The 26,560-nt window shown below is 40.0% G+C and overlaps 2 protein-coding genes across 7 annotated transcripts in view; both read right to left on the reverse strand.

Moving 5' to 3' along the window:
- Positions 1–3,126, reverse strand: part of LOC125335538 (T-box-containing protein TBX6L) — a 30,762-nt gene extending 27,636 nt beyond the window's left edge. The window contains exons 1-2 of the mRNA XM_048323223.1: positions 1,578–3,126; positions 381–492 (exon numbers count right to left, since the gene is read on the reverse strand). The gene's annotated coding sequence lies outside the window, so the exon portion shown is untranslated. The remainder of the gene's footprint in view (positions 1–380; positions 493–1,577) is intronic.
- A 73-nt stretch (positions 3,127–3,199) lies between these two features.
- Positions 3,200–26,560, reverse strand: part of CABIN1 (calcineurin binding protein 1) — a 107,669-nt gene continuing 84,308 nt past the window's right edge. For 5 of the 6 annotated variants that reach the window (XM_048323221.1, XM_048323219.1, XM_048323220.1 and 2 more), the window contains exons 35-38: positions 19,278–19,569; positions 7,075–7,239; positions 5,095–5,321; positions 3,200–4,600 (exon numbers count right to left, since the gene is read on the reverse strand). In XM_048323221.1, coding sequence (XP_048179178.1) covers positions 4,457–4,600; positions 5,095–5,321; positions 7,075–7,239; positions 19,278–19,569 — 828 coding nt within the window. In that variant the 3' untranslated portion in view covers positions 3,200–4,456. The remainder of the gene's footprint in view (positions 4,601–5,094; positions 5,322–7,074; positions 7,240–19,277; positions 19,570–26,560) is intronic. The other variant, XM_048323222.1, reaches the window with a different exon arrangement.

A 26,560-nucleotide genomic window follows, 5' to 3' on the forward strand; every position in this document is an offset into this window, starting at 1 on the left:
ACTTAGCTATTAGTGGATCCCTAGTCATTAACTGGAAGGCAAAGATGGCAATTAATACTCAACCTACAGTGAACTTCTTACTATCAAAGAGCAAAGCCTCTTCATCCCAGTTTTCCATGACTAAGAGACCACAAAATTTATGTCTGTTGTGCTTTTTTTTTATGTGCATCTCAACTAATTTACCTGCCATCTAGTCCCCTAAAATATGACAAGCACCTGCAGGAGCAGAAACAAGCCATGCTCAGTGTATAACTGTACACACAGGCTGCACCACAGATGCTTCACCTCGTGGAAATATCCAATTCAGTACCGTGCTTCTGGCAGTGGAGTTAACAGTGCTGTGATCCCACCCTTAATGGTAAGACTTTGTCTATTCTCACCTGGCCCCTGTGATTCCTTCAGTCCATTTTGTGTCCTATCAACTTCAGCTGCTGCTGTGCCTTCCTCATCTTTTCCTGGCCCCTTTCCCTGACCATATGGTGTTTATTTTGGCTGCAAAAGACATTAATTTCATTATTCATGAGAAACCTCACTCCAATTAAGAAAAAAAAAACAACCAAGAGACAACAACTGACAAACCCTAGTACATAATAAAATTAAGGAGATACTCAGTATCTTCCTTGATCTGCTATTTTGGTTGTGGAAGGAAACATTATTAGCTTTTGAAGAAAATGCTACAGCATTTGTCAGACAGTGGGCAGAAGCCACTAATGACAGCCGTGCTCAACAAAATTAATTCTTAGTAAAACACTAGTTCTTGCTTGAGAGAGAGAAAATCTCAGTGGTCTTAACTGCACATAGATTATATAATCCCTGTGCCAGGAAATGAAATTGCATTAAACCCAAACTGGGCCAAACCCCAGTACTATGTACCTTAACAATACTTCCACCTTAACAGACAAAGACATCTGTGTGCAAACAGTGCCCAGTAACTGCACAGAAAGGATATCAACTCTCCACAAATTACCTCCACAGCCAATTTAAAAGAATTCCTTTTTCCATCTCCTTTGGAACAAAAATGGTTTTGCTATTTGCCTGAAAGTCTTAACAGTCTGGCTTTTCAGTAGACAAAAAGGATTTGGTTTTTAATGAATTATGGTCAAGGAAAAAAAAAAAGAGAAAGCCTCATCCCACTTGGTCACAGACCTCACCTTTAAGTTTACTTGAGGCACCAGACATTTCTGTCCCTATGGCTTCACAGGGAAAACCCAAACCAAAATCATACCAAAGCAATATACTTTAGTAGCTGCCATTTATTTGTCTGGCACACTGGAAAGGCACCTGGGAACACAGATTTCAGAAGCAATGGTTACCCAGTAAATCCTGAATGCAGAGGTAATGTTTACATTTGATCTGGAACTTGGTAAACTGGATCTTGCCTAGGCTTGGATTTCAAGCTCTTACTACCAGGATTGGACCAAAATAAAAAAAAATCTACTTCAAGTCATCACTAACTGCAGTTTTACTATCATACTTTTTCTTGACAATGCCACAAGATGATACAGCCAAGCTTCAGGAGATGCATTACTAAGTGAATACCTCTGTTTGTAAGGATTTGAAGTTCTTGCTCCAAGTACCTTTAGGTATGGCTCTTCAGACAAACATCGTTATCTCCATGCATCCAGGGCTCTTGGCATCTTCACTCCAGAATATGGCTCCTTGAACTGAAGAACTACGTCAGCTGTACTTACAGAAAGGTGATTTCACACATGGAGAAGAAGAAAGGCTCCTTCAGTGCAGCCCAGCAGTAACACCTTTGTGGAGGAAGGCCCACAGCTGAGCAACAAGGTATTTAGTCAACAGCAGAGGGGCAGGATTGGAGGGAGGTGGCTTGTATAGTTCAGTCTCAGTAATTTCTTGAGCTTGAGAAAAAGTCCTTGAGCTATTTAAGAGCATAAGGAAAATCAGGTAAGCGAATTCAACATAGGATAAAAAAAGTTGCACAGTTGAGTAGTTTGAAGGTTAAAATGAGTTTAAAGAACATCAGCAAATGCAGCTCTTGTTGCTGGCAGGAAAAGTTACACTTAACTGTTCTAGCTTTCCTAAACCAGCAAAATTTTAAACCCTTCTCAAAAAGCAGGACTAGAATTCAAAAGAAAACTCAAGACCAGCATTTTAGGAAGTCTGGAGAAAAAAAGCCCAGAAAGCCTAATGCCAAGGAATCCTTAAGAATAATAAAAGAAAAACAACAATTTTAAGTGGTCCCATTCAATTAGAAAATCAAATGCTTTACACATCAAACCCAAGCTAAAGCGTGGACCTAAAAATTTAAATGTGATCTTTAAGTTAGCAATACACTTAAGAATACACATTAGCCAAAAAGTCTGTGTAGCTTACTCCATTTGGGTGAAACAGCCCTATTCAGACCTACACCCTCCCTTTCGATTTCTCTTAAGTAGATGATTTATTTTATCCTGGGCTTTCTTCTAAAAAACCTAAACATCATGCTTATCTAAAACTTCCTCAGTCTTTTACCAGTCAGTGACTACACAGTATGCTATACACTGCATTTATAATAACCTACAGCAAATCAAAGAGTAAACACTGAAAATATATTACTACTGAAAACACCTATTTGCTTTTACCATCAGCTGACTCATCTTTTCTACATCAGTTGCATTCACCTCACCTATCAATTGTAGTAAATGAACAAGTAGCATGAACAGTTGCTAACACATCCAAAATGGACATGCTCACTTCCTTGTAAACCACATTTTCTTCAAAACAAAGCCCCCAGAATTTGAGAACAAACTTGCAATACAAAGTTTGCCACAGCTTCTTTTTATCCACAGTCTATTTATCATTCTTTATCAATTAGATCAATCACTGTAATAATGGATCAAGTGCAAATTGGTACAGCCAAATATTCTGTGTGATCCTGTTCCCCATGTGGTGTCTTCCCCCTTATGCTGCTCACCAGCTTTCAAAGACACCAAGATGGGTGAAAAAGAATTCACATCACGTCTCAGTGGGGAAGTGAACCCACTGCAGGCACCCTTGGCAACACTGGCTGACCTGGGTTCTGGGTCACACAGACCAAACCCATCCCAAGAGCTCTGGCAGTCCTCAGAGAATAAAGTGGCTCCCATCACATCCCCCCAACCCCTTTTTTGTTACCCAAGAAACAAAAGGAAAGAGAAGCAGTACTCTTTCCAGAACCATGGCACCTTGTGCCCTCTCAGACAAACAGAGACAACAGTGCATTTCAACTTTATTAGAAAAGAAACCCAAAGGTTTATACAAAGCTCTGCATTTTACAGAAAACCAACCCCCCAAACACAAAGAAATCCAACATTGCAAGCTGTATGCATTTTCTGTTTTCATATACAGACATATATATATGTACATACACATATATATGTGTGTGTGGGCGCACGCGGGTGTATATATAGTGTGTGACTTTTTTTTTGCATGGTTTGCATTCATTATTTTACAAAGTTAACATTCAGTAGAAAAAAAAAAGGATTTTTGTTACCATTATTTTCTCATATAAATAACTGTGAGCAGTCCCTCTGCAGATAGATAAAAAACACCTTTTCGTGTCATTCTGTAAAAAACAGACATTACTGAAATGGTACTGAAATCTTTCAAGTTTTTTTTTCAATACCACCATAAAAATATCATCTAGCCCCCAATTCAAAATGCTTGTCCAAGGCATTAGAAGATAAAGGACTGTAAGACAATTCTGGAAAGATCAGTTCTTTAAGCCAACATTCAGGTAGATAATTTTTGCTGGACCTCATACATTGGTGTGAAATGAGCACAAACAGGAGACCAATGTCTCTGTCTGCCTGGAAAAGCTGGTTCTTTTGTCTGTTTGAAAGAGTCAAATTCCAACAAAGCACCCAGCAGTGTGAAGGAGCTGACAGACTCTCAACTCTCCCTCCTTGCCCTATGACAAAGCCACAGACTTTCTCGATACAATTAAAATCTCTACCAGCTCAGCAAATTTTCCCTACTCCATTCACCTTAAAAGGAGCTGTTGGATTAATCATGGCATGGTTAGACAGACATCAGGTTGCTGAATTCCTGGGAGAAAAACTTAGCTAGAGGGGAAAATGCAAGACAACTAAAAGGAAGAAAACACTACAGAAAAGAGCTACCGGAGCAACTCCCAAGGCTCTGGTTTGAAGAAGCAGGAACAGTAGAGAGATATAAATTGCAGCTCAAAACATCCTTGTGTTTACTGAAGTTCCCGGTGACAGCGTGATCCAAATTAACGAACTGCCTGGTAAACAATCAATCATTCTTTCCGTCAAGCACCATGATGGGGAGAATGGCGAAGATTCTGAAGGCAATACAAGTGGTTGTCGTGATAACAAAGGTAATGAAAGTGAAGAACACAATGATGCCAATTAAATGGAGAGTAATGCCAATGAAGATGTTTCAACTTCCAGAGATGCTGGCAACAAGAAGAATGGTTATGTGGTTGGTGTTGATGATGGCCAGAATTCATTCATATGTCCATGTAGTCATCATCTTCATCAGTATCACTTTCCAGTGAGGACTCCTGGCTTGAGGTCTCTAAGATTTCCAAAGCTGGCTGACAAAGGCTCTCCTTCTTTACATTCGCTGCAGACTGAGCAGACAAAATAGCAGACTGACCCCAAAAAGAGAGAGAGAGAATATATTGCTAAATAGTCAGGATAAACCCATGGTCACAGGGACAAAACCCCACTGGTTGCTATTCCTTCACATTCAGTAACTGTCCTGTGTCTATGAAAGATATCATCCTAATGTAAAACAACGTAACATTTACCAGTAGGCTTCCCCACAGTTAATGTTCTGGTAACTTCCAGTAATCTAAGAACTGCAATGGCTGCACCAGGTCACTCAGCCATTTCTGTAATTTTTTCCAAATCCCTCAGAAAAGGGATAAGGACTAGAATAGCTCTCATTTCACCCACAGCCAGTATTTCACCAGTCCTTTAAAAACTGGCTCCTGCTGGTAACAACTAGCACCTCCTTCCACTACTTATCTGCCTCTTGTTATGAACTGGGGACATGAACTGTTGCTTCTTTCATACAAGTACTTTACTGAGGAGAGAATTAAGATTAAAAAAATCTAAAAAATTACTGTTTCCCTTTTATTACCTTTAATTTTTGCTTGGTCTCTTCTGAAATGCTGCCCTTTGGAGAAAGGAGGGTGGGAGTGGGTGGAGTGACAGTGATCTCAGGTGGAAATTTGGTGACAGATGAAGGTATGAAAAGCTTTGGCATGTTGGGCAGAACGCGAGTTTTTACTCGGGTGCCATCTGTCTTGTTCTGCTGACTTCCCAAAGTCTGTGAACTGGAGCCGAGTTCAGGCTTGGAACTGGAGGCTAAACAGAAAACAGTAAGAAAAAATATGTTAGAAAGTTATCTAGGATTTCAGATGTCAAAGAAGAGGGAAGAGTTCATTGTTAGACGTAAGGCTGGCTCAAAAGGCCTTTCTTCAAGCCTTGCAATAAGCAAAGCTTAGAACCAGAAAAAAGATTGTATAATGACAACTGCAAACCAGTAGAAATTAAAAAATATCTTACTGGATGGCAGAAGCTCAACCTGACCAAGCACAACAAGTGGTAGTGTAAGCACTGGCCATCTACATCTACTACAAACACCATCTTCCCACTTGTGTCAGATGCAATCATCTGATCTTTGCATTCTCTGTCTCTCCATTCTGTAACGCAACAAATGAAGCCCTTTAGCTTTACTTATGAGTCTTAATTTCCTCCACCACAGCGTTGTCTCTTTAATTATTGAGAGAGCAGCTCCCCAACAATTAGAGAAAAATACATGGTAACACTTGTCAAAATTTCCCCATTACTCTGGTTCAAATCCTGCCATAAACCCCTCCTTGGTGTGCTCATGCCACTGGCTCCCACACTAGTTAGCATAATTTCCACATTCTTCCCAAGTGTCTCAGCTTGTGGTCTTCACAATGCAAACTGGCTCAGAGTGTTTACTGAGTACATCTCATAAGAAGGATTCAGCCCTTCCCCAGGCACTATCACATTACAAGCTGATATATACACAACAATAACCAGTATATGAAAATGCTCTCACATTAAAAACTGAAGATGTGTTAAAAGAGATTTCTTACTAATAATGCTACTTCATATGGAGTCAAAATTATTTTTTAGAAACTATATAAATGGAAACACCAGAGTCTTTCTCAGTCTGGTAATAATGACAGGTGTTCATACACATTTTTCCAGATTCAGTATTGCCACACCCATCTCTGGCAGATACTGAGACCGACATGGCCACTTACACACAGCAAAATAAAATGCCAGTTTCCTAATGCCATCCTGAGAAACAAGAAGCAGAAGAACAAACTACTAAGGGATGTAAAATTGAATTGCATGTTCTCAACAGTACACGGGAATGTAAGAAGCTACCACAACAGATGAGACATGGCTTTCCATCAACATCAGTGCCCCATCTCCATGGGCAGCCAATCCTTTCAGACAGTAATCAGACACAGGATAATCTGCCTCTCACAAATAAGGAAAAACAAGATACCCCAAAAATAAATATCTAGATTATGCTTGCCTGAAATAACAGGTTTTACATTTTTTTCAATTAAAACACCAACTTCTACTTCTCTTGGGAAGAGGGCAGAAGAGGGATAGAACACGTTAACTGCTGTAATGTTGGTTTTTATGTTTACTCAAACTGAGTCAGTTTTGTGAAAAACGATTTCCTTCTGTTAAATGTTCCAACAGTGTAATCCAAAGTGTTACCAAATTGCCCCATGTAGGACTTCAATTAAAAGAAAAGTTCTGCTTTAAAGGATGCACAAATGATATTGCATGAAAGCTGGTACAGAGGTTTTTTATTTGGCTTTGCTGCCATGGTATTTAGCATGCGAGACATGCATCAAACAGAATTACCACTAAGGGTTGACTGGGCACTTGCCCAGGAAGTTTGGACACTGCCAGGAATGCATCTAAACTCTGGAATACCTGACTGGAAGGCAGGCAGAGAAATTGAGGAATATCATTCCCAACTGTCCAACCAATCAATGCCTGCAGACTGATGCACAGCTCACCACCCCATTTCAGAATTCTCTGAAGCACAGGAAGCTCCTACCTGGGGTACAAACATGTCCCGAATTTGTGCTGGTCACGGGCTCCACTTGCCAGCAAACAGGCTCTGGCGATGGTGCGACAGTAGCCATTTTCATCTGCTGACAAAGCCGTGACTCCTGCTGCTGAAATCCAAGCCCCTCCAAAGGCACTTCAAGCTCTTCTTCCTCTTTAGTAATGAAATATAATTCACAGATTAAGAGACATCCTGATCTCTCTCCTAAGCCTCAATCCTTTTGCTGTCTAACCAACTGGTAGGAAAATTCTTTTAACCCTTGCTCTACTTCTAAACTGTAACATGACTGAGTGAAATTAAATATTGGCAAGCCAAGATGGCAATAGCAACTTTTTCATACTTAGTGCCATCAATTCAAACTCGTAAAAAGAAGTAAATGTCATTTAAAAAGTGAAGGAAAAAATTATGAGTCTGACATTTTGTCATCTCTGCACATCTGCAAAAACACAGACAGCCAAGCATTTCCTTTGGAGCTGTGAGGGCTGGGAGGCAGAGGTGCCATGTGCAGAGCAAAATCCATCACTCTTAATGAAGGACCAGCTGTGATCAATGGGTCCCTCTCTGATCTCCAGCCACAGGTACCCGCTACACTGAGGTACAGCTCACTGCTAAGGAAGATTAATTACTGTGAACATCAAATAACAGGGCCAAATCCATTTTTCATGAAACCAATATCAAGTGATACTGAATGCCCAATTTTCACTGATATGTCCACTGTACCTCTATAAATATATTAGCCTAAAATTCCCACCTTCTGCTATTCTAGAACCTGGGATGTTTGTAACTCAGAATCCACGTGTGTGTGTACAATCTTGTTATTATGTACCAGCTGTACCTGCTTTGAAATTAATGCAGTGTTAAACCAGCTTTCTTACACACTGAGCTGCATGTTGTACATAACAGGAATAATTTTCACTCAACTACGGAGAGCTGTCAGTGCCCTTTCTGGGCAGGGCAGCAACCCTTTCAAGGCTACGGACACACAAACAAGCTCTTATTCTCTCTTAAAAATGGAGATGTTCTTCAAAAACAAAGGGCTGCCTAGTCTAATTTGAATCACCTTATATTTACACAGGCTAAGGTGTGCACAGGCAGCTATCATGGGCCAGCACATGCAGTGGATATTCACAGTCTCACTTGCTCTAAATTCTTTGTATGTCAATGCTCTAAACTAATTTAGGATTTTGACCATGCAATGTCTTAAAAAGGAATACATATTTTAACTTTTCCTCATTGGAAAACTGCTCCCACCCCCTCAAGTGTTGAAAACACTTCTCCATCTCCACCAATATAGAGAAGAACTCGGAATTTACCATGGTAATATTCCCCTGTACAAGAGTTCCCCTTGCAGAAACTGCTTCAGACAACATTACAGCTTAACAGTCTGATCTACGCAGTTTGAAAGATGCAACTTTTTTATAGAGTTATCATTTCTATGGTTCTTGAATAACTTGTATGAAAAAAAGCTCAGGAAAGCAGGCTGTAAGTTCTTCGATCCGCTAATTTTCATAGGTAAAGAAAAAACCCTGTCATCTAGACTTGTAGCTGAAAGCTTGTATAAGCCTTAGGATAAATGAGATTGCTTGTAGAAAATAGTCCAATAGCTCCCAAAAAGGAAAGGTCACCCACTACAGCACAGATCACAGGCAGCTTCTGTTCTGTGATGTTCCACTCACTATCAAGCACAAAATGGAATCGTCTAATGCAGAAGAATGTAGTTCTCATTCTCAGCACTCTCTTGCACATTTCTCTCTGGATACTTCAAAATACAGCACTGGAAGCAGGAAAATAATACTTGCATCTGTACATGTATTAATAGACCACATCAGCTGAGAAGCAACACAGAAGGAAGCGCTTAACTGCAGGAATCTTGAGTAGGAAAATCCTAATTCACTGTTTCCCTGCTGAAGAAGCAGAGCACAGCTGAAGGATCCCTAGGTATTGCCTGCCCTTTCCACCATCACACACAGGATTCAACCACGCACTGACAAAGGAGCGGAGCCCGCAGGAAGCAGGATCAGCCCCAGCGTGGCCCAAAGCCAACACACACATATCCCATTACACTGCTGGTGCCTGATGACAGGCTGCAGCCTAAACCCAGAGCACTCCCATACTGAAATGGCTACAAGACACTTGATCAAAGGTAGGAGGAAACATTACAACAACATCTGAAGAAAAGCAAGATGAAAATTATGATGATTTCAGATTACTTTACAAGACAGTCAAGAAGTCAACTCGTTCTTAACTTACTCCAACACTCCAGAATCACCATCTTAAGTAGCAAGGGTAAGTAGTAACAGAATCTTTCTTATCCACTTATTAACTCAGAATACAAACCAGTAATTAATTTAGCAGGTACAAAACTATTTACAAATGAACTGCAAATCCTACAGCCTCAACTATACTGCTAACTGAGAGCAGTTTGGTATGTACTCTACTACTTAACTACATTAGGGACTTATTAGTTCACAATACAGAATAAGAGCTCTGATTTGCATTACTATTTAATGACAAAACTCTACTTCTTATGCTGATAACAATATTTGTTTAACTATAAGATATATCATTGCTTAAACTGATTTGCTCTACTTTATTTTAACTAAATTATGGCCCACTGACAAAAGCTCTTTTGAGCAGCCTAATTCTAGGAAGATGCTACAAGACCAGTATCAGTCTATGTTCTCTCAAGAGCACTCAGCATCCTCATATACATCTCCATTTTCCAGATCACATTTTTGTTAAGTTTTGAAGATGCAGTTTTACAGTGCAGTAAAATTAGATTTAAATTTGAATAAGATTATCTGACAGCAGTTTTTAATGTAGAAGTGAATGGAAATGAAAGGGCAGGAGTCTGGCACACTGTGTATATTTCTATCACTGCACTTGTGGAAACAATATTTGTTAATATTCTATTAGAATGTGCCTTTCAGTACAATAGAAATCAAGAACCACTGTCTGCTAATCAATCCCTTGCTGTCAGAGATGTTCAATACAGTCACAGAATTCTATCCCCTGACTGGGTCATACACTTTATTCTTTCAAGACTGTGCAATTTTAAATTTTTTTCTTTACATAGAAAAAATGCCACTCAAGTGACCAAGTTAAAAATAAAGTTAATGAACAAAATATTTTTTAGACTTCTTGAAAATAACAAGAAGTGGTTGTTTCAGTGTATATATCATAATTCATACTTTAATATATTGCATAGATATTTGTTCTTTTTTCATTACAGACAAAAAGGTCAAAACACAGGACAATCAAGAAGAAATATACAGTTGGATCTCCTCATTATTTGTCTAAAACAGGTTTCTGAAAAGAATATTTTAATATTTGTTTTGAGGAAGATGCTGTTAAAGCCCTGAACATAATGTCCTAGTTCTTCTAATAAAAACTTTCCCCAGGGAGGTAAAGACTCCACTAACTTGTGAGCCACAATATTCTGCACAAGTGCGAGAACACAAGAATATGTAAGTGCAGCACATTCTGAAGGTGTTCAGAAGCTCAGATTTAATATCTGTTAATAAATCTTTTGGTATTACCCAGTACTTGTACTGTCTTGGCAGGTTTTCAAACATTAGCTCTACAAACCCAGTTTAAAATAAAATCAGTTTCTGAAGATACAGTATGAAGAGACACTTGTCCCCGGGCTGAGGATGGGACAGGTACTGTACTCTGGAGACCCATTTAGCACTCTCACAACACAACACACAAAAATTAAGCATACCGAGAAAAGCACAGATTTGCAATGCACATCACTATTGATATTGAAAAGTTCCTCTCCAATCGAGCTGAATTACAAGTATTTTTTTTTAGCCTTCCCTTTCCCAACAACTGCCTAAATACACATAAAAAATAGTACACGACATAGAAAGAGGGACATCATACCTTTCAACATCTCCCTGCTTTAGTGAGGAAGAAACAAGCTGACAACAATTCAATGCAACAACCTACTCCAGCTTTCCTCTCCAACCTCTTCCCACTTGTTGCCAGGGTAACCAGTGTTTGCAGATGCCTATAGCGGGCGCCTGGGTTCATGACTTCATCACAGTTAATATCCTCTCCCCATCTCTTTATACAGAGAATGCACTACATACATTTATCCACACACTATAAGCACACAGATTATACAACCCTGCAACCGTTTTTATACTGAGACCATTCACTTTGCTATTCTGATGTATATAAAATCAAAAATAACACTGGCAAAAATAATCACTTGGCAATTTGAAGATGTGGAGAAAGTTTAAAAGCAGTAGTACTGCAACCAGTAAGCAGCCGCTCTGGTCCCTCTGCACTGAACACTTATTAATTTGATTTCATCATGCTGTCAGGTATGAGACATTAACATTACATTAGTGTTATAAAATATTTCGTATGGAGTTTCAAAAAATTCTTTAGTCATGCACTAAATCTCTTACATTACCACTGAAAGGCAAGCCCAGAAAATGTGACTAGCACTTGGAAAAAAACATTTTCCTGTTTCAGACAGAAGCAGTTTGAAGTATTATAGCACAGATATGTTAAAGAATATAAGCAACACACAGTGCATGCAAAAAGCACCATTTCATTATAGGAAAGAAGAAGGAGCTGAGCTTTGAACTCCAGGACAAAATATTAACATAGTTTCAAAAGAAAATACAAGGAGAAATGAACAGACAACAACCTTGAATGCTTAAATAAAGCACTTGCACCACTTGCCTTCATCCCTCTGCAAAACACCTTCCCCAGCAGTTCTGTGTGTTGAGACAAAAAGCCTCAAAATACATCAGTAGGATTTAGCTGATTTGTACTACCTTGCCTTCCAATCACTTCAAAAGAGTAAGGATGGAATCCTATGTGCCTACAGACTCTAGGAAACACTTATCTTCCTCATCCCAGTAACAAATGGTTTACTCTGTACTAGTGGCCACCCACAGCACATACAATTGTTCATACAACTCATTTACCGTACAAGGCAGAGACTGTATTTTTTTCCACAGTGATGAAAACGGGTCTGATCCTTTGCTCCCTGACATAGTGGAGTAAGTATCTTACCACATTTCCAAGAAATAATACTAATGTGAAAACAATTCATTTTCTGTATTCCATCCGCCTTGCCCTCCAGTGTGCTGGGAATTAATACAGCTTTTTTCCCCACACAGCAGTTGCAAAGGCCATGGAAAGCCTGAATTTGAAGGAGCTCAGAGTTTCCTTATGAACTGTGCTTCTAAGTCAGTGGAAAGACTGCACTGGAACACAGGTTGGCTCAGCTGAACAGAGTTAAGGATGCTGAAACACAGAAACAACAGAGCCATTAGCCATGAGGTACGACAGCACAGCAGACTGTGAGACTACCTAGTTCACCACAGAATGTGGCAGGTATACTTGGTAGCCTGGCTTTCTCTGAATTAATTCCAAATATCTTGCCATGAAATTTATTTCTGGAAAGCACTGCCAAGTTATAGCTGTAGAAACAAGTATTTGACTTGAAATGCCAAATGCAGGAAATTACATTCAAAGCTGACACACAAAGTCGTATGCTAAAAATTAAGCATCAGAGTAATTTTGGAGGCGAAAAGCTGCAGAACACAAGTTCTATTGCCCCCTGAAATAAAAGAAATTCAAGCAGTCTGGTGAACAGAAGTTTGCAGTGCAACAGCACAGCACAGTGCTATATTTACCCCTAGGTCCTGAGCAGGGAGAGTGTACTGTACAATTATATGAGACATACCCCAAAACTCCTCCTAATGCTGAGGTCAGCTGTCACAGAACATTAGTGAGACTAAAATTTAAAACAGGTGGCTGCTTTGAAAGTGCTTCCTGGAAATAGTCCCTGGCCCATACTAACTCCCAGATCCCTCTAATAGCCATGCTGGTGCCAGTCTAACAGCAGAGACAATGGAATTCCTGTGCCCAAAAACATTTCCTGCCACCACCAGCAGTCCGAGAGGTGCAGAAACCTGGCATGCACGTGAGTAAAGAAAAACCCTGAAGTTCAATCCTAACTTTCTCTTTTTTTTTTTTTAAACAAAACTTCAATTTAAAAGAGCAAACAATGGGCCTAGATCAAAAAGACAACAGCCTGATATTCAAATACATGAACTTTCAAATGGCATTATCAAAACACAGCTAATTGATATTGTTTAATATCTGACTCAGCAAGGACACATCATCTGGAGAGGACCACACAGCAACACCTGTGGACAGGAAGAGTCATTTGCAGTCTTCTGCTTCTGAATTTTCTCTATGAGTTATCTAACAGAAGCTGTAAGACCTTTCCTTCACCATCAATATTTCACCCTCCTAAGCCAGCTAAGCACAAGGAAATTAGCAAAAGCAGCTGGGAGAAAAATCTCTTAAGTGAATGTAATGACACCCCACAATTTTCTAAGTACTTTGTAAGCAACACAATACCTGTGCAGAGGACTCATAACTACATCTCTCTTCAGTCTGCCTTTGTGCAGGAATATATGTAAATTTTATGCTGCTGACAGCAATCTAAAACTAGTGAAACTGAACCATATTGTAACCATACAGCACTGCTACCACGTTCCTTTACAAAAGACCTCCACAAAACGTGTTTCAATAGTGCAAGACAACCATAGGCCAGTGACTCTCCAGGATTTTCAAGGAGATCTAGGAGTGCACAGGGCTAGAGAGCCTCCTGGAGCACAGACCTGCCCTGACTGCATTAAACCCCTGGCTCCATACCAGCACCTCACCTGCCTCTGCTGGGCAGCTGCTGCCCCTGCCCTATTTGCTCATACTGATCCAACACAGGTACATAAAAATTATGACAGTTTAATGTCAAAGGATTTTCTGCACAACACTGGATTGAATAAATAAAACTTAAGGAATCTGAAGTGTAGATATCAGAAATAGACATTAAGTGTACTGAAAAATTCTTCTGGAGTGAGTTTGTTTCAACAGGAGGCAAATCAGCATACTTTTACAAGGGGAAGAGAAAGAGCCATGACTGACTGGTACTGTCTGAGCACTGCAAAAAGGAATTAAGAAGTCATTCGCAAACAGGAAACCCCTGCTGACATTCAGCAGTCAAGTTGTTTTCAGAGTGCACCCATTGTGAAAAATAAAAAGCTTCATGAAAAGCACAGATCAGACAAGGGGAAGTGAGAATACCAATGCCAAGGAGGCTGAAACAGCAAGAGATCAGAGAGATCCCATGCAGAGCTCACTGGAGGAAGCCTGGCTGATTTCCATTGATGATTCTTCAGTCACTAACAGGTGGGCAGGAGCTTCTACCCCAGGACAGTACCAATAGTGTGGGACTCCATGCATTTAAAGAAGAGGTTTTAAAGCCTTGGAGAAATACAGCCTTGGGAACTGGGGAAGACAGCTATCAAACACCAGAACACATCAACACTGGCAATTAAGGAGAAAGTAGTGAAAGCAAGATGCACACAAGTGACACAAGAAAATAGAGCAGAAGAACACATCCATTTAAGAGAGAACCTTCATACCAGGTAACTGCAATATGAAGGCAGCTCATATGAGGCCACTGGTCCTCGGCCTCCCTAACTTTTTCTGTTTCATCTTTTTTTGAGTCATCTGTTGAAAACAACTCTGTGCTCTACAGCACAATTTTGAATTCAACAGAAAAAACAAGGTAAGACACTGACTGCAATTAAGAGGGTTGAATGTTACTACTTAGACTCATTTAAAAAGTACCTGAAAATGTGAATTGAAATGTGTCATTAAAATAAGGCACAGCCAACAGGGACAAATACTTTTGTGTAAGAAGAAAGTTGTCAAAACACTGAATCACAGGCTCTTAAAATCTGTGTTTGTCTCTGGAAATTCATGACAAGGAACTCAGGAGCCACTGAGATCAATATGAGGTTAAGCTCAGCTAATGATGGCAAAGTACAATCTCCACTATTTTACTCAGAAACAGGAATTGTGGATGTCCACTGATGTCTGGGTATCTAGAAACTGTAAGGAACCAAGGTGGACCCTTGTGCCATGCACTTTTAACACAAAGACAGATGCTGTCAATGCAAAATGATGGTTTACATCCTCTGTAATAATGCCTTAGGAGAATGTTCAGTCTTCTCAGTCTTCTGAGAACCCACTATCAATTTAAAGTCATGTATCAGTTGCTAAAATAAACTAAGTCACAGACTTCTGGAAAAAGATACTCCTTACACCTAAAAGTTCTTCTATTGTGGCGATGCGATACCTTTACTGTATTTTTATATAAGTTTTCTGTACCCCAATGGTTCATCCCTACCTTCCCCACTCCTATTCCCAGCTGGTTTGCCCCAGACCCAAGCTGCTCCCCCGGTGCTCCCTACATGGTTCTAGCTCTTTCCCTATCAATCACCCAAACCCCTCCTGTTGTTCCCGAAGGTCCCGTGTCCATCATGTGAAACCTCCCAATTTACCCTTATATGGTCCCCGTCAATCCCCCGAGACCCTACCCCTCTAGACACCTCCCCCTTTGGAAATCCCCTAAACCTCGATGCCCCATTGGGGCAGGTGATCCCTTTCCCTCCTCCCCTTGGGGCTATTGGCCCAAGGAAATGTCTATCCTCGTCCATATCCCTCCCTTAGAGATTTCTATTGGTCCCCAGTTAAGCCATCCCCATTGTAACACCTCCCTTTCTAAGAGGTTCCCTGGAGCTGCTCGAGGCTTGTCTCCTGGGCGTTGCCGCCAAGAAATTTGGATTATCCCGTGTGGCAAGGTTCCTTGCTACTTTTTATCCTCTCCCTCGTCCGGACTGCTGACATCCACCGTGCCTGGAGCTTCAGCTCCCCTGGGCAGAGCTGAACTCCTGAGGAGCAGCTTTAAAGCCGAGAACCTCCAGCTGCTCCCCACTCCTGTCGCACACCGCAGGAGCTGGCCTGGGCAGTGGTCAGTGGCGGTCCCTGCGACATCCTATGACTCCAGCACCCAGTTATCCTACAGGGTGAAATGTCACATTCCAACACTACTGAACATTACTGAATTCTTAGGACTTCCCACTTCAAAACCCTCTTTAATTGGAACATTTGCCTTTCAAGGAGTCTGCAGCTGCCTACACACACTTAAAACAATTTAACTTCATTGCTCTCTATGCAATAGTCTGCTCACCTTTCCATGCAACTGTCCACACCTGTATTTATTTCTTGTGCTTCTGAAACTCTCAAAGTTCTACAGGTTAAACTATATTTATACCTCTACTTGCCCTGTTGTGCCCATTTCACAAACATCTGAAATTACAGCAGGATATTCACGTGGCTTATGGAGTGCCACTTCCCTGCACAACACAAAGAATTGTCTTCCCTAGCTTTGAATTTCTAAGTTTGGGCAGCTTTATCATGACCTTACTTGCATACTGAAGTGCTTAGGCCTTAAATGGACAAAAAATTAATAGTGGGGAGTCTTCTACTCAGATTTTATATTCCAACTTGGTAAATACCTGGCTTTAAGCAAAACACAGAACTTAAATAATTCCAGGTACAAAAACCTTCTCTTGGTATCAGAACTCAAATGTGAATGTTTTCCTGTTCATTCCTCATAAAAATCATTATTGCAATAAGACAGCAAAGAAGAAAATGTCAAGACTTTTCAGCAATTTAGAACAGTGTAATACTGGAACAGTGTGACAGGCTGGAGGGAGTTTACCTTAATTGTCCTATTTTAGCTTCCCCAGAGAAATGTTAGGCTGAGCTACGAGGGCTAAAAGTCCCAAGTACATTTATACCCAAATGTAGGAAGGTGTCATGCTGAAACTGCCACCATCACCACTCTGCTGCTGGACTCCATCACGCCATATTTTGTACCAGTTAGTCATGCACTAGACAAAATCTCAGGAAAATATTTACATAAGAAATGAGTGGCATAGCATCAACATTGCTTGGAAAAACAAATCCTTTCCCTGGGTGAAATCAGAGAAAATGAGAGCAGCTAATAATCTCTGATGTGTAATACTTCCACGTGAACAAACATGGTACACGTAGAGGTGATGAGACAAAAAAGTTGAAAACAGTTTACTCTAAAAATGGGAGGAGTTTTTACCCAAACAGAACTAATGGAAGGCAGATGAAAAAGGATTGTAACAGAATTATAAATAATTCTTTTTAGAGGAGGTGGATGCAAAGGTAGGAGAATTAAAAAGAAAAGAAGAAGAAAGGACACAGCAGTAATTGGTGTCTCCCTCAGCTAGAAAAATGACCTGCAAGGTAAGAAAGCCAGAAAGCCAGATACAAACACATGCATTCAGTGCTGGGCTGAGAGCTTTGGAGAGAGAGCCTCTTGATCTTCAGACAGTTTCACAGGTGTAATTCTAGCAGCTAACCCTTCCATCTCCCTCAATCAAAATGATGTATAGAAAACATGAAAGAAGAACGAACAATATCTAACTCTACAACCTTAACAAAGCTGAGAAAGTCAAAAGATTAAAATAAATGTTCCAATCACTGCAACGTGGCCTGGGGAATTGCAGAGAGGAAAGCACATCAGAAATGCTCCTGAGTTCTGTTTGAAAACCAGAAGAATGCATGTGTTCTTACCAGCATTGTCATTCCTACACCAGTTTCCTTAGTAAGTACATAACAACTTCACAGAGGATTCATTTTTTCCTCTCCTGTTGTCTACCCACAAACCTGAATTAGTCCCCGTTGAACAAGCCTGCCAAGACATCTTATGACACCAGGCAACTCCATTCTTTTGCTTCCCAAGGACAGTAACAAATGTAATTTACACACAGCCTAAGCCATTCCTTCCTTATCACTCCCCTCTTCTCTTTTCCCTTCCCAAGACAATCTCTCCCTGGAACTGTGAAAAAGGAAAATTAGACAGCCATAATACAACTGCTGATACTGGATGTTAAATTTCAGTTTTGTCCTGTACTCAGAGATTAGCAAATTGGGAAAACCTATTTCTCCCTAATTTGCTCTTCACTGCTGATGAATTCAGACTATGTGCATTCCAGTACCAAGGCTGATTACGTAAGGAAAGAAATGACACACAGAAGTATAAAGACAAAAACTTCACAAAGTCACAATTCCAAACTAAGAAAACATTCTGTCTCACAAATCTGGACACTATATCCACTGTATCTTCATGCATCATTTTCCACAATACCTGTTCTGTATATGGTTCATTCATAACTTTATCTGGGCTCCCATGACTTTGTCTAAGGCATTTTTTGAGTAGTGCCGGGCCCAGGTTTGTGAACAGATGGAGTGAGCACAGGCAGCAGCAGATGCTTTTTCAGACAGTGTTTCTGCTAAAGTTGCAAGAAAGTGCAGGCTATGGCAGGTGCTCTGCCACCTTAACATGCACAGTGTCCCACAAATATTCCCAAGCACCTCTTTGGGCACCCAAGGCAAGTCTGAAATTGGGTCTAATCTTACTTCATTCTCCAAAGTGGATCAGTATTGCCTGGCATAGAGATTTTTTGGCTGCTAACAAGCCAGCCTGCCATGGTAGCAGTAAAGCAAATGACAGCATTCTCATTTATTCTTTCCTCATCTAGAAAACCATATAGAACCAATTACATAATACAGTCATAAACAAATCACACAATCATGCTATAGAATAAATAACATTTGTTCGGTTTCTTCAATCCTTTCTTGTGCTCTAACCTGGCACATAACCATACCAGGGCTATAAATAATACATTCCAACATTCTGGTCCTTTCAGAGGCTTCTTTTCTGAAATGTGAAAAGTAATAGTGATGATAAGCTAACTTCATAGACCATGCAGAATCTTGCTCATCAGTGTTATGTATCTCCACACACACATATGCTGGGCAGTGAGAGCAGTGCAGCTAATTATGGTAATCAAGCACTTCTAAGACAGATGTAGGCTGCCCACCAGTTTATTTTAATTGTAATCACTTTAAAATACCTTAAATCTTGTAAAAAGTTAAAAGAACTGGATCCTCAACTCATTGAAGAAAACAAAACAATTTTAACGCTGCTAGAGACTTCAGTTCTCTAAAGGAGATGACTATTTTCAGACTGCTATTTCATGATTTCACACACAAGTTACATAGAGTGGTCACTTCTAATCTATCCTACAAATTAATGTATGTATCGACTATGCAGATGCACCCATTTCAGGACCAAGACAAAAATCTGTGTAGTCTTTTGAATGTGGTGGAGTGATCAGGAAACGGGACAGAATCAGAACTCAGGCACTAACGCACCATGTGGCAACTGATTAGAGGGGGCCAAAACGTTCTCCCTGGCTGAGACTTACCGCGAACAACATCACTGATGCTGGGGGCAGCCTCTGCGCTCTGACTCCGGAGCTGCTCGGTGTCCCTGTGTGACTCCTGCGAGGGCGGTACTGAAGATGCTGAGGAGGAGGAGGATGAAGAAGAAGAGGCTGGTTTGGATTTGGAATGCAGATCATTCAGTCTCAGGAGATTTTCAGGAGTCACAGTGTCTGGATTCACTGGGGTAGGATGCAGTGTGGCTGGTGCTACTGGGAAGAAGCCCTCTCTGTTGTCCTTTGTATGCTTTGGGGTTGTGGGTGCTTCTCCTGTCGACTACACAAAAAAAGGGGGCAGCAGTGAGAAAATGTCTTCATGTCACTAACTCTGTGCCACCTGCTTCAGTGACTACTGCAAGCAGCACTTTTTATAGACAGAAAACACTCTCTTTAAAGTGAATATAATAGTGACTCAATCACTGTTATGAAGAAATCTTTTCTCCTTTATGGATTATTTTTCCGTTCTCTATGGTCTATTTATCAACCTAGCACTTGAATGCTTATTCACATTTATAAAGTCTAATTTAACACATCCCTCACAACATAACATACTTTTCTGAACTCTGTAATTAAGTATGAGTTACAATCTCCTGTAAACAGAAACATATTTCTTTCATTTAAAAATATGTTGACAAGTGCTTGACCTGAACAAACAGATCTGCAGTGCTTTGCAAATTATCACAAGAAATAATTCTTAGTGAATGATGTGAGAAAAAATGGAGAAAATAGAAAACTGTATTCGCTTGTGAAACAAGAGATCAGCATAACTCCAAATCATAAATTCCTGATAACTGCAGACCTGAGTAACACTGACATCCAGTTGAAACAGGCTTGGGAAGATCTGCCTGTGCAGAAGTAAGAGAGGCACCAAGAGCAACGCTCTTCTCCAAAGCCAGTGCTAAAAATTTAACGCAGTCTCATTTATTATATAGACAGAAGGTGGAAGTGGGACATAAATTCACCAAAGAAGGGAATAAAAGTACCCATAAAACGAGTATCTTCTCTATAACTTTTATCAGTAATCAAATAAAGTATTCTTGCTTGTGAGACCACAGAAAGCATTTATTTTACACTCTTTACAGTCTTCATTTAATGGAGATTTATTGGACTGTAAAAGATATAGTTAGAGAGAATTCTCAGATGTTTAATTGTTTGTCTACTATCTCTACCAAGAAAAGAACTCCCTTATTTCAATCATGGTGGTAAGAGGTGAATGTCCAAAATAGAAACAGAGTTCTGCTGTCCAATGTAAAATCAAATTGGACCCTAATGTCCTAGATGACCAAGGATTTATTACAGAGCCAGAAGAGTCAGTAGAATTTCACTGAGAAAACAGAGGAACTTTCAGGTGAAGAACATGCATACTTAAAATTCAAAGGTAGAGAGCACACAAGTACATTTTTTTAAAAAATAATTGGCAGAATGTATTTTTGAAGTTCCTGAACTTGATTAATCAATCTCTAAAAAGCATACAATTAAAACCTGCCAGATTCTATGTGTGCACACACACCAAAAAAAAAAAACCAACCTGCAATGATATTCACAATTACCATCCTGGGTCAAAAAAAGGTCTATTCTGCCTCTGAAAGCAGCAAGTTACTGATGCTTAAAGCATCAGTTCCAAAACTAAAGGTCTCAACACACAAATGGGATCACACAAACCTGAGGGAAATTAAACTGCAGAAGAAAGCCTTAAGCCAGAAGTGAGATCACCAGAGGAATCGTTTTCAGCTGTGATTTAAAGGGAAAGCCCTTCACACCCATGCACTTCATTAACTTGCATAATAGATGATGTAGAACCTGACATTTCTGTGCTTGTATTGTATCCAATTTTTTTCCAGAGAAACACATGAAGGTACTAGTACTTAGGTACATATATGTTAAAAATATATCTGCACCTCAAAAACTGGATTTCTACAAAAATGCACAGCTATTTCCAGAGCCAGAAAGAGGACATTTGGAAAGTAACTCAGCAATATTTGGATGGTATTCAGACGAAAAATGATTAGAGGAAGAGAGCAACCCCATGGAATAATTCCTGCTGGAAGGGACCTCTGGAGGTCTCTAGTCCAACTTCCTGCTCAAAGCAGAGCTGATTTCCCAGTTCGACCAGTTTACTGAGGGCCCAGGGCCAGTCCAGTCCAAATACTGCCAAGGAAGGAGATTCAACAGCCTCTCCAGGCCCCTGTTCTAGTGTTTTACCACCTTCTCAGTGAACATTTGTTTCCAATCACTTCATCCAAATTTCTCCTGCTGCAACTTTAAATGGTGCCTCTTGTCTGGTTCCTTCCTTTCTGCTGAAGACCACAATTCATAACCTTATCCTCCATTATTCTTCTCCCTACCAGGATGAAGTATCCCAGCTCTTTTTCCACAGAATTGAATCATTTTATTTGCAAGAAAGAATAAAGCTGAAACTAACATGATGTTTCTGACTTGGGAAAACCATGACCAAAAAGTCTAATATGTAGTCAAAAAGTGCAGCCTTATACAGAAGAAAGCAACAAGAAGATTACTGTGTTTATGACTTTAAAGAGAACTTTCCAGATGTGACCTGGTAAAAAGTTGTCTCAGGCTGCTGTAAACAGACAGGTTCTTCTCAACCCAATGAAACAGAGACTTAGGAAGGAAAAATAAAAAAATCTCACACTGACTTTGTTTTCTCAAAAGGGGGGATGGGGGTGGAAGAAAAAGGACAAAGCTTTCTTTAACGTAAGAGCCAAGCATTAAAAAACCCATTGTTGTCTACTGCGCACTCTGCAACTCACAGAGCCTAAGAAAAGTGATTTAAACCTGCTTCATGTATTTTTACTGCACTCAGAAACTGAAGACCATCCAAAAGCTGTAAGCACAAAGCTAAAATGAGCATCACAGTGAGGCACGTGTTCTTTAAAAGATTTTGGGTTTAGTGTAGGGGCAAGAATTCCAGCACCTCTGATCAGTAAGTGATGCTACTCACAAAACCCAGCTCAGGGCAGTGTCACTAACTACACTGCTCAGGACTTACGGGGCCACATTTCATCATCCTGCAGATCTCCAAGAAAACACAGGACCTCCTAACACCCAGCTGGGAAATAAACCCAGAAAAACTCACTACAGCAAGTTGTGGATTTACCAGAAGCCTTTAATGTTCATCTCTCTCTACTGCTAAACCACCAGTAAGGCATAATAAAGACTGTTTTCCACAGACAGATAGTAGGAAACTGAGAGGCAATGACAATCCTTTACCAGTGTTTTATGTGGTTTCTCATCAGAAGATTGTTTTTTAGTTTTTACTTTGCTGTGGCATTAACTCAAAATTTAGTCTGTTCTGACTGAGTCAGAACTTCTCCTTTTCCCCTCTCCAATCCATCTCACCACGCTCAGTGCCTCTGTTACTACCACTATTACAAAGTGGCTTCAGTCACCAAGAAGAAACAAATCTTTTCTCACATTTAGTGTTACTTACAGAACAAGTGCATATAACTGAATTAAGATAAAAAATCTTTTATCTGACTTCTTCCTGTCTTTCATTGTAATTACAGGTTCCTCTAGTCAAGACTGGACTTCCTTCTAGGTTTTTAAAAAACACATGAGGCACTGAAGGGTATGCAGTACTAATTTTGTATGGGCTACTATATCAAAGTGGATGGAAGAAATATTTAAGGCTTATTAATATCCAAATTATGTGTAATGGATGATCCACTGGTTCCATAAAGACCCCACTATCTTATTTCTCTTCTATAAAAAACTTAGCAAAAATTGTTTCTTATTTTGAAGAATGTATAAAGATGAAATTTAAATGAATAATTAGGATGCATGTCTGTGTGAATTGTGACTATTTCTTACTTAGGTTACAAAAACAGTCTCCTTATTTGTTAGAACCTTGACTATTTCAGCATACTCCTCAAAGAGTTCATTCAGCTTCACGGAGGTGATGGACAAACCCTTCCCATGTTGAAAGCTTATGTAAAAAGAAGTTAGGAAAATGCTGGAAATCCAGCTCTGGGACAGCCTTCCACCAATAAAATTATCAGCAAAAGTGCAGAATTTTTTCACAGATGTTACTGGAAAAAAAATAGCTCCCAGTTTCCCAGTGAGGCACTTCAGTAGTGAGACAACAGCAGCAGCAAAAAGAAATAGAGCATTAAGATAAAACATAAGAAAAATTTTACTTTGTAACCTGTGAAGTCACAAACCAGAGAACCTGACCAAGGGTTTATTTTTACCACACTTAATGTTTTTTCAAAACATTTGTCAAAAAACAAAGAAATCCTACAGCAACCTTCCCACTACTGCTCTTGGGAGGGCTCACTGCTCTGCGGCTGTAGGAAAAATTAGCAACCAAATGTTCCGAAGAAAGGGAAAGTGACAGTTTTCCCAACAAAAGTTTCCTAATGAAAAGTGCTGGAACTGCAACTGTTACATAACAATTTTTTGTTTGTTTGTTTTTTGTTGTTTCAGGTTTTTTTTTGGTTTTGGGTTTTTTTAATTACTTTTACAATTTTTTTTTTTTTTAATTACTCCCATGCCTGAGTTTAGCACTCTAGTGGGACTGAAGTCAGAATCCACCTCACACAAAGGTGTGCCTTTTTAGAAGGATACCAGCACATCCCCACAAAGCCTGGAAGCTGTCTCACAAACTGACTGAACAATATGCTGGCCACATTCCACAGTAGTACCACTCCAACTCCTGCTCAATATTGTGTTTTAATTAAATTATGCCTATTCATTCTTCCCCCCACCAATCTCTCTACAGCAGCATTTAAAAGAAATCTCATTCAGAAGTTTTCCTCTAGGTGCATCAGAAATACCAGCAGTATCCATGATCAAGATTCTGAAGAACCTCGTATTTCTTAAGACCCTTTATATACAGAAAATAACAAAGGTTTAGATACGTATGATTGAACTCTAGCCTTACTAAATCCCCTATTTACACAAATGCATGCAGGGGCTTCATGTCCTGCTCCACACAGGCAGCCATATTGCAGCAACACTTTCATACACAAAAACATCATTATTGGACCAAAAGAGATCAGGTAGCAGGATGAAAAACATTAATATACAAAGTAAAAGATAAAAAGTGTCTTTTCTTTCCTTCATGTTCACTTAATGATTGCTTTCTGCAGGAGACAGAAGGAGGAGAGCTGTTAATTATATCAAGAATACACCTCCAGGATAGAGTGAGAGGGGGATGCCATGGCAACTGGCAAATGCAATAGTGAACAAAATGGTCACCCTTTGGTAGGAGACCATGAAAGAGCTCGTCCTTTTGTCCCCCCCCCATCCCCACCTCCTCCTTCCCCCTCCTTTCTTGTCATCTTTGCTGCATTAATAAAGCATACAGACAACTCAGGAAAAACAACTTTTTCTGTAAGCAGTCTCTGACGTCTTGATGTGCAGGAAGAAAAGATGAAAATTAGCAGCATGTGGGTGGAACAAAAAGGGGGAGAAAACACATGAGGTAGAAGATGATTATTTTCTAATTATTTAATATTCTCCTAATCTCCTCCCATTCCCGGCAAAGTGCCTTTACAGAAGGCTTTTAGCTGTTTCCTGAAGAGAACAGCTTGGTGGTTTGTTGCTTTGTGGGGGTTTTTTAATGTGAGAATTCGAGAAGAAAACGCTCTAGACACCCAAAGCAGTTCAAACAAGTCACTCTCAAGTTTTCTCCTTGAAGAAAAATGCCTGAGAGCCCATGTCACTGCAGTGCTGACGGCATTCCACAGCAGAAGGGGAAAAATCCACGGGAGTGCCCTCTAGCTTCACCCACAGAAGAAAAGTTTTTTCCTATTCCAAGTGAAATATCACATTCACTGTAAGGTCCAACATAGGGACTGTACCCATGCTCCAGAGTCAATCTGAACTTGTTGTGTGTGGTTTCAGCTGCAGCCCCCATAGACCAAACCCACAAATGATCCCATAAAATTCTTCAGTACAATGTTGTGGATTCAAACTACTCCTCACCAGCCCTGGGAAGAGGTAAACACTGGTAGAAGGAGAAAACACGACCCCTGTTTTGGAACCAGAGAAGGGCAGTAAGAGCACTAAAACAGCACCTTCCCTCAGGAACTACCACTTTTATATTACAGTAGCAACAAAACTTTATAAAATCAGGGATCACCCTGGCAGCCTGCCAGGAGCCTGAAAGGCACAGCTCGTTCACATAACCTGATTGTGTTTATAATAAAAATCATTGTTTTGATTCTGGTGGTAGCTTCATGAAGCATCAGTTTTAATTAGACCTGACACTGAAATCTGCTGATGAGTTTTGACTGTAGGTTGAGACAGGGAAATGGGAAAAGCACTTGGAGTTTGGCATCAGCCAGTGGGAGGTGGTCATGGGTGTGTTACTTTGGAAGAGGTGAGTGAAGCAAAAGCTGAAAGGGAAGATTTGATCAGTCAGAACCAAGCAGGAAGAGCTCAAGGCTTGGCAGTTGGAGCAGGAAAGAGCAGTTGAAAATTTCCTTTCTCTCCCTGACACTTCAGGGATGGAGTTGGTCCCAGAGCAAGGATTTTTTGGCTAAGGCAACAGTGAGTCTTAAATAACTCAGCAATGCTGAAATAGTCCCTTCTCATGACATTTAGATGATATACTACACCTTGAAGAGCCAACAGAAATTTCAGCTCCTACAACACTACCCATTACTAGGGCTTTCTACATAGAGTCCCATATTCTCAGGGGTCACAACACATGACTTGGGACTTAGTGGCATTTTGGAACTTTGCCTCTGAACATTCTTGTATTTTTAGAGATGTTAAATCCAGCCCTCTGTGCAATGTTGATTTTTGCAATGTTTTAAGGTATTTGTTTTATATAAATTCAGTTCTCAGGATTAGTGGTACATTATATCCCAACACACAACCACAGAGTTTTAACTGTCATGACTTTCAACACTGGTGAAAGGTTTAATTTTAGTATTAAGGAATTCAATACTAAGTCCACAGTAATAAAAATACCTTTTCAGATTGCAGGAAAAAAGAAGACAGATGGGTCTTTAAACTGAAGTATCTCCACATGCACTTATAGAATAATCTGTGCAATACAAAGCTTCATCCTGGCTTGTACTGCAGTAACTTTCCCATATCAGTATGTCTTTAACAGCATAAAATGAAGAATTTAGTAAGAGCAATTTTAGGCAGTCAGTGGAAAGGCTTATTAGGAATTCTCTAATTATCTAGAATCCTTACAACTGCTCTCTGCCAATATGTCCCCTCCTTGATCCTAAGAACCACATATTTAAGTAAAATGCTACTTCAAAATCAAACTAGTCTGCCTCAATCTTTCA

Source organism: Corvus hawaiiensis, chromosome 18 (genome assembly GCF_020740725.1).
Source record: "Corvus hawaiiensis isolate bCorHaw1 chromosome 18, bCorHaw1.pri.cur, whole genome shotgun sequence".
In the NCBI taxonomy this organism is placed as follows: domain Eukaryota; kingdom Metazoa; phylum Chordata; class Aves; order Passeriformes; family Corvidae; genus Corvus; species Corvus hawaiiensis.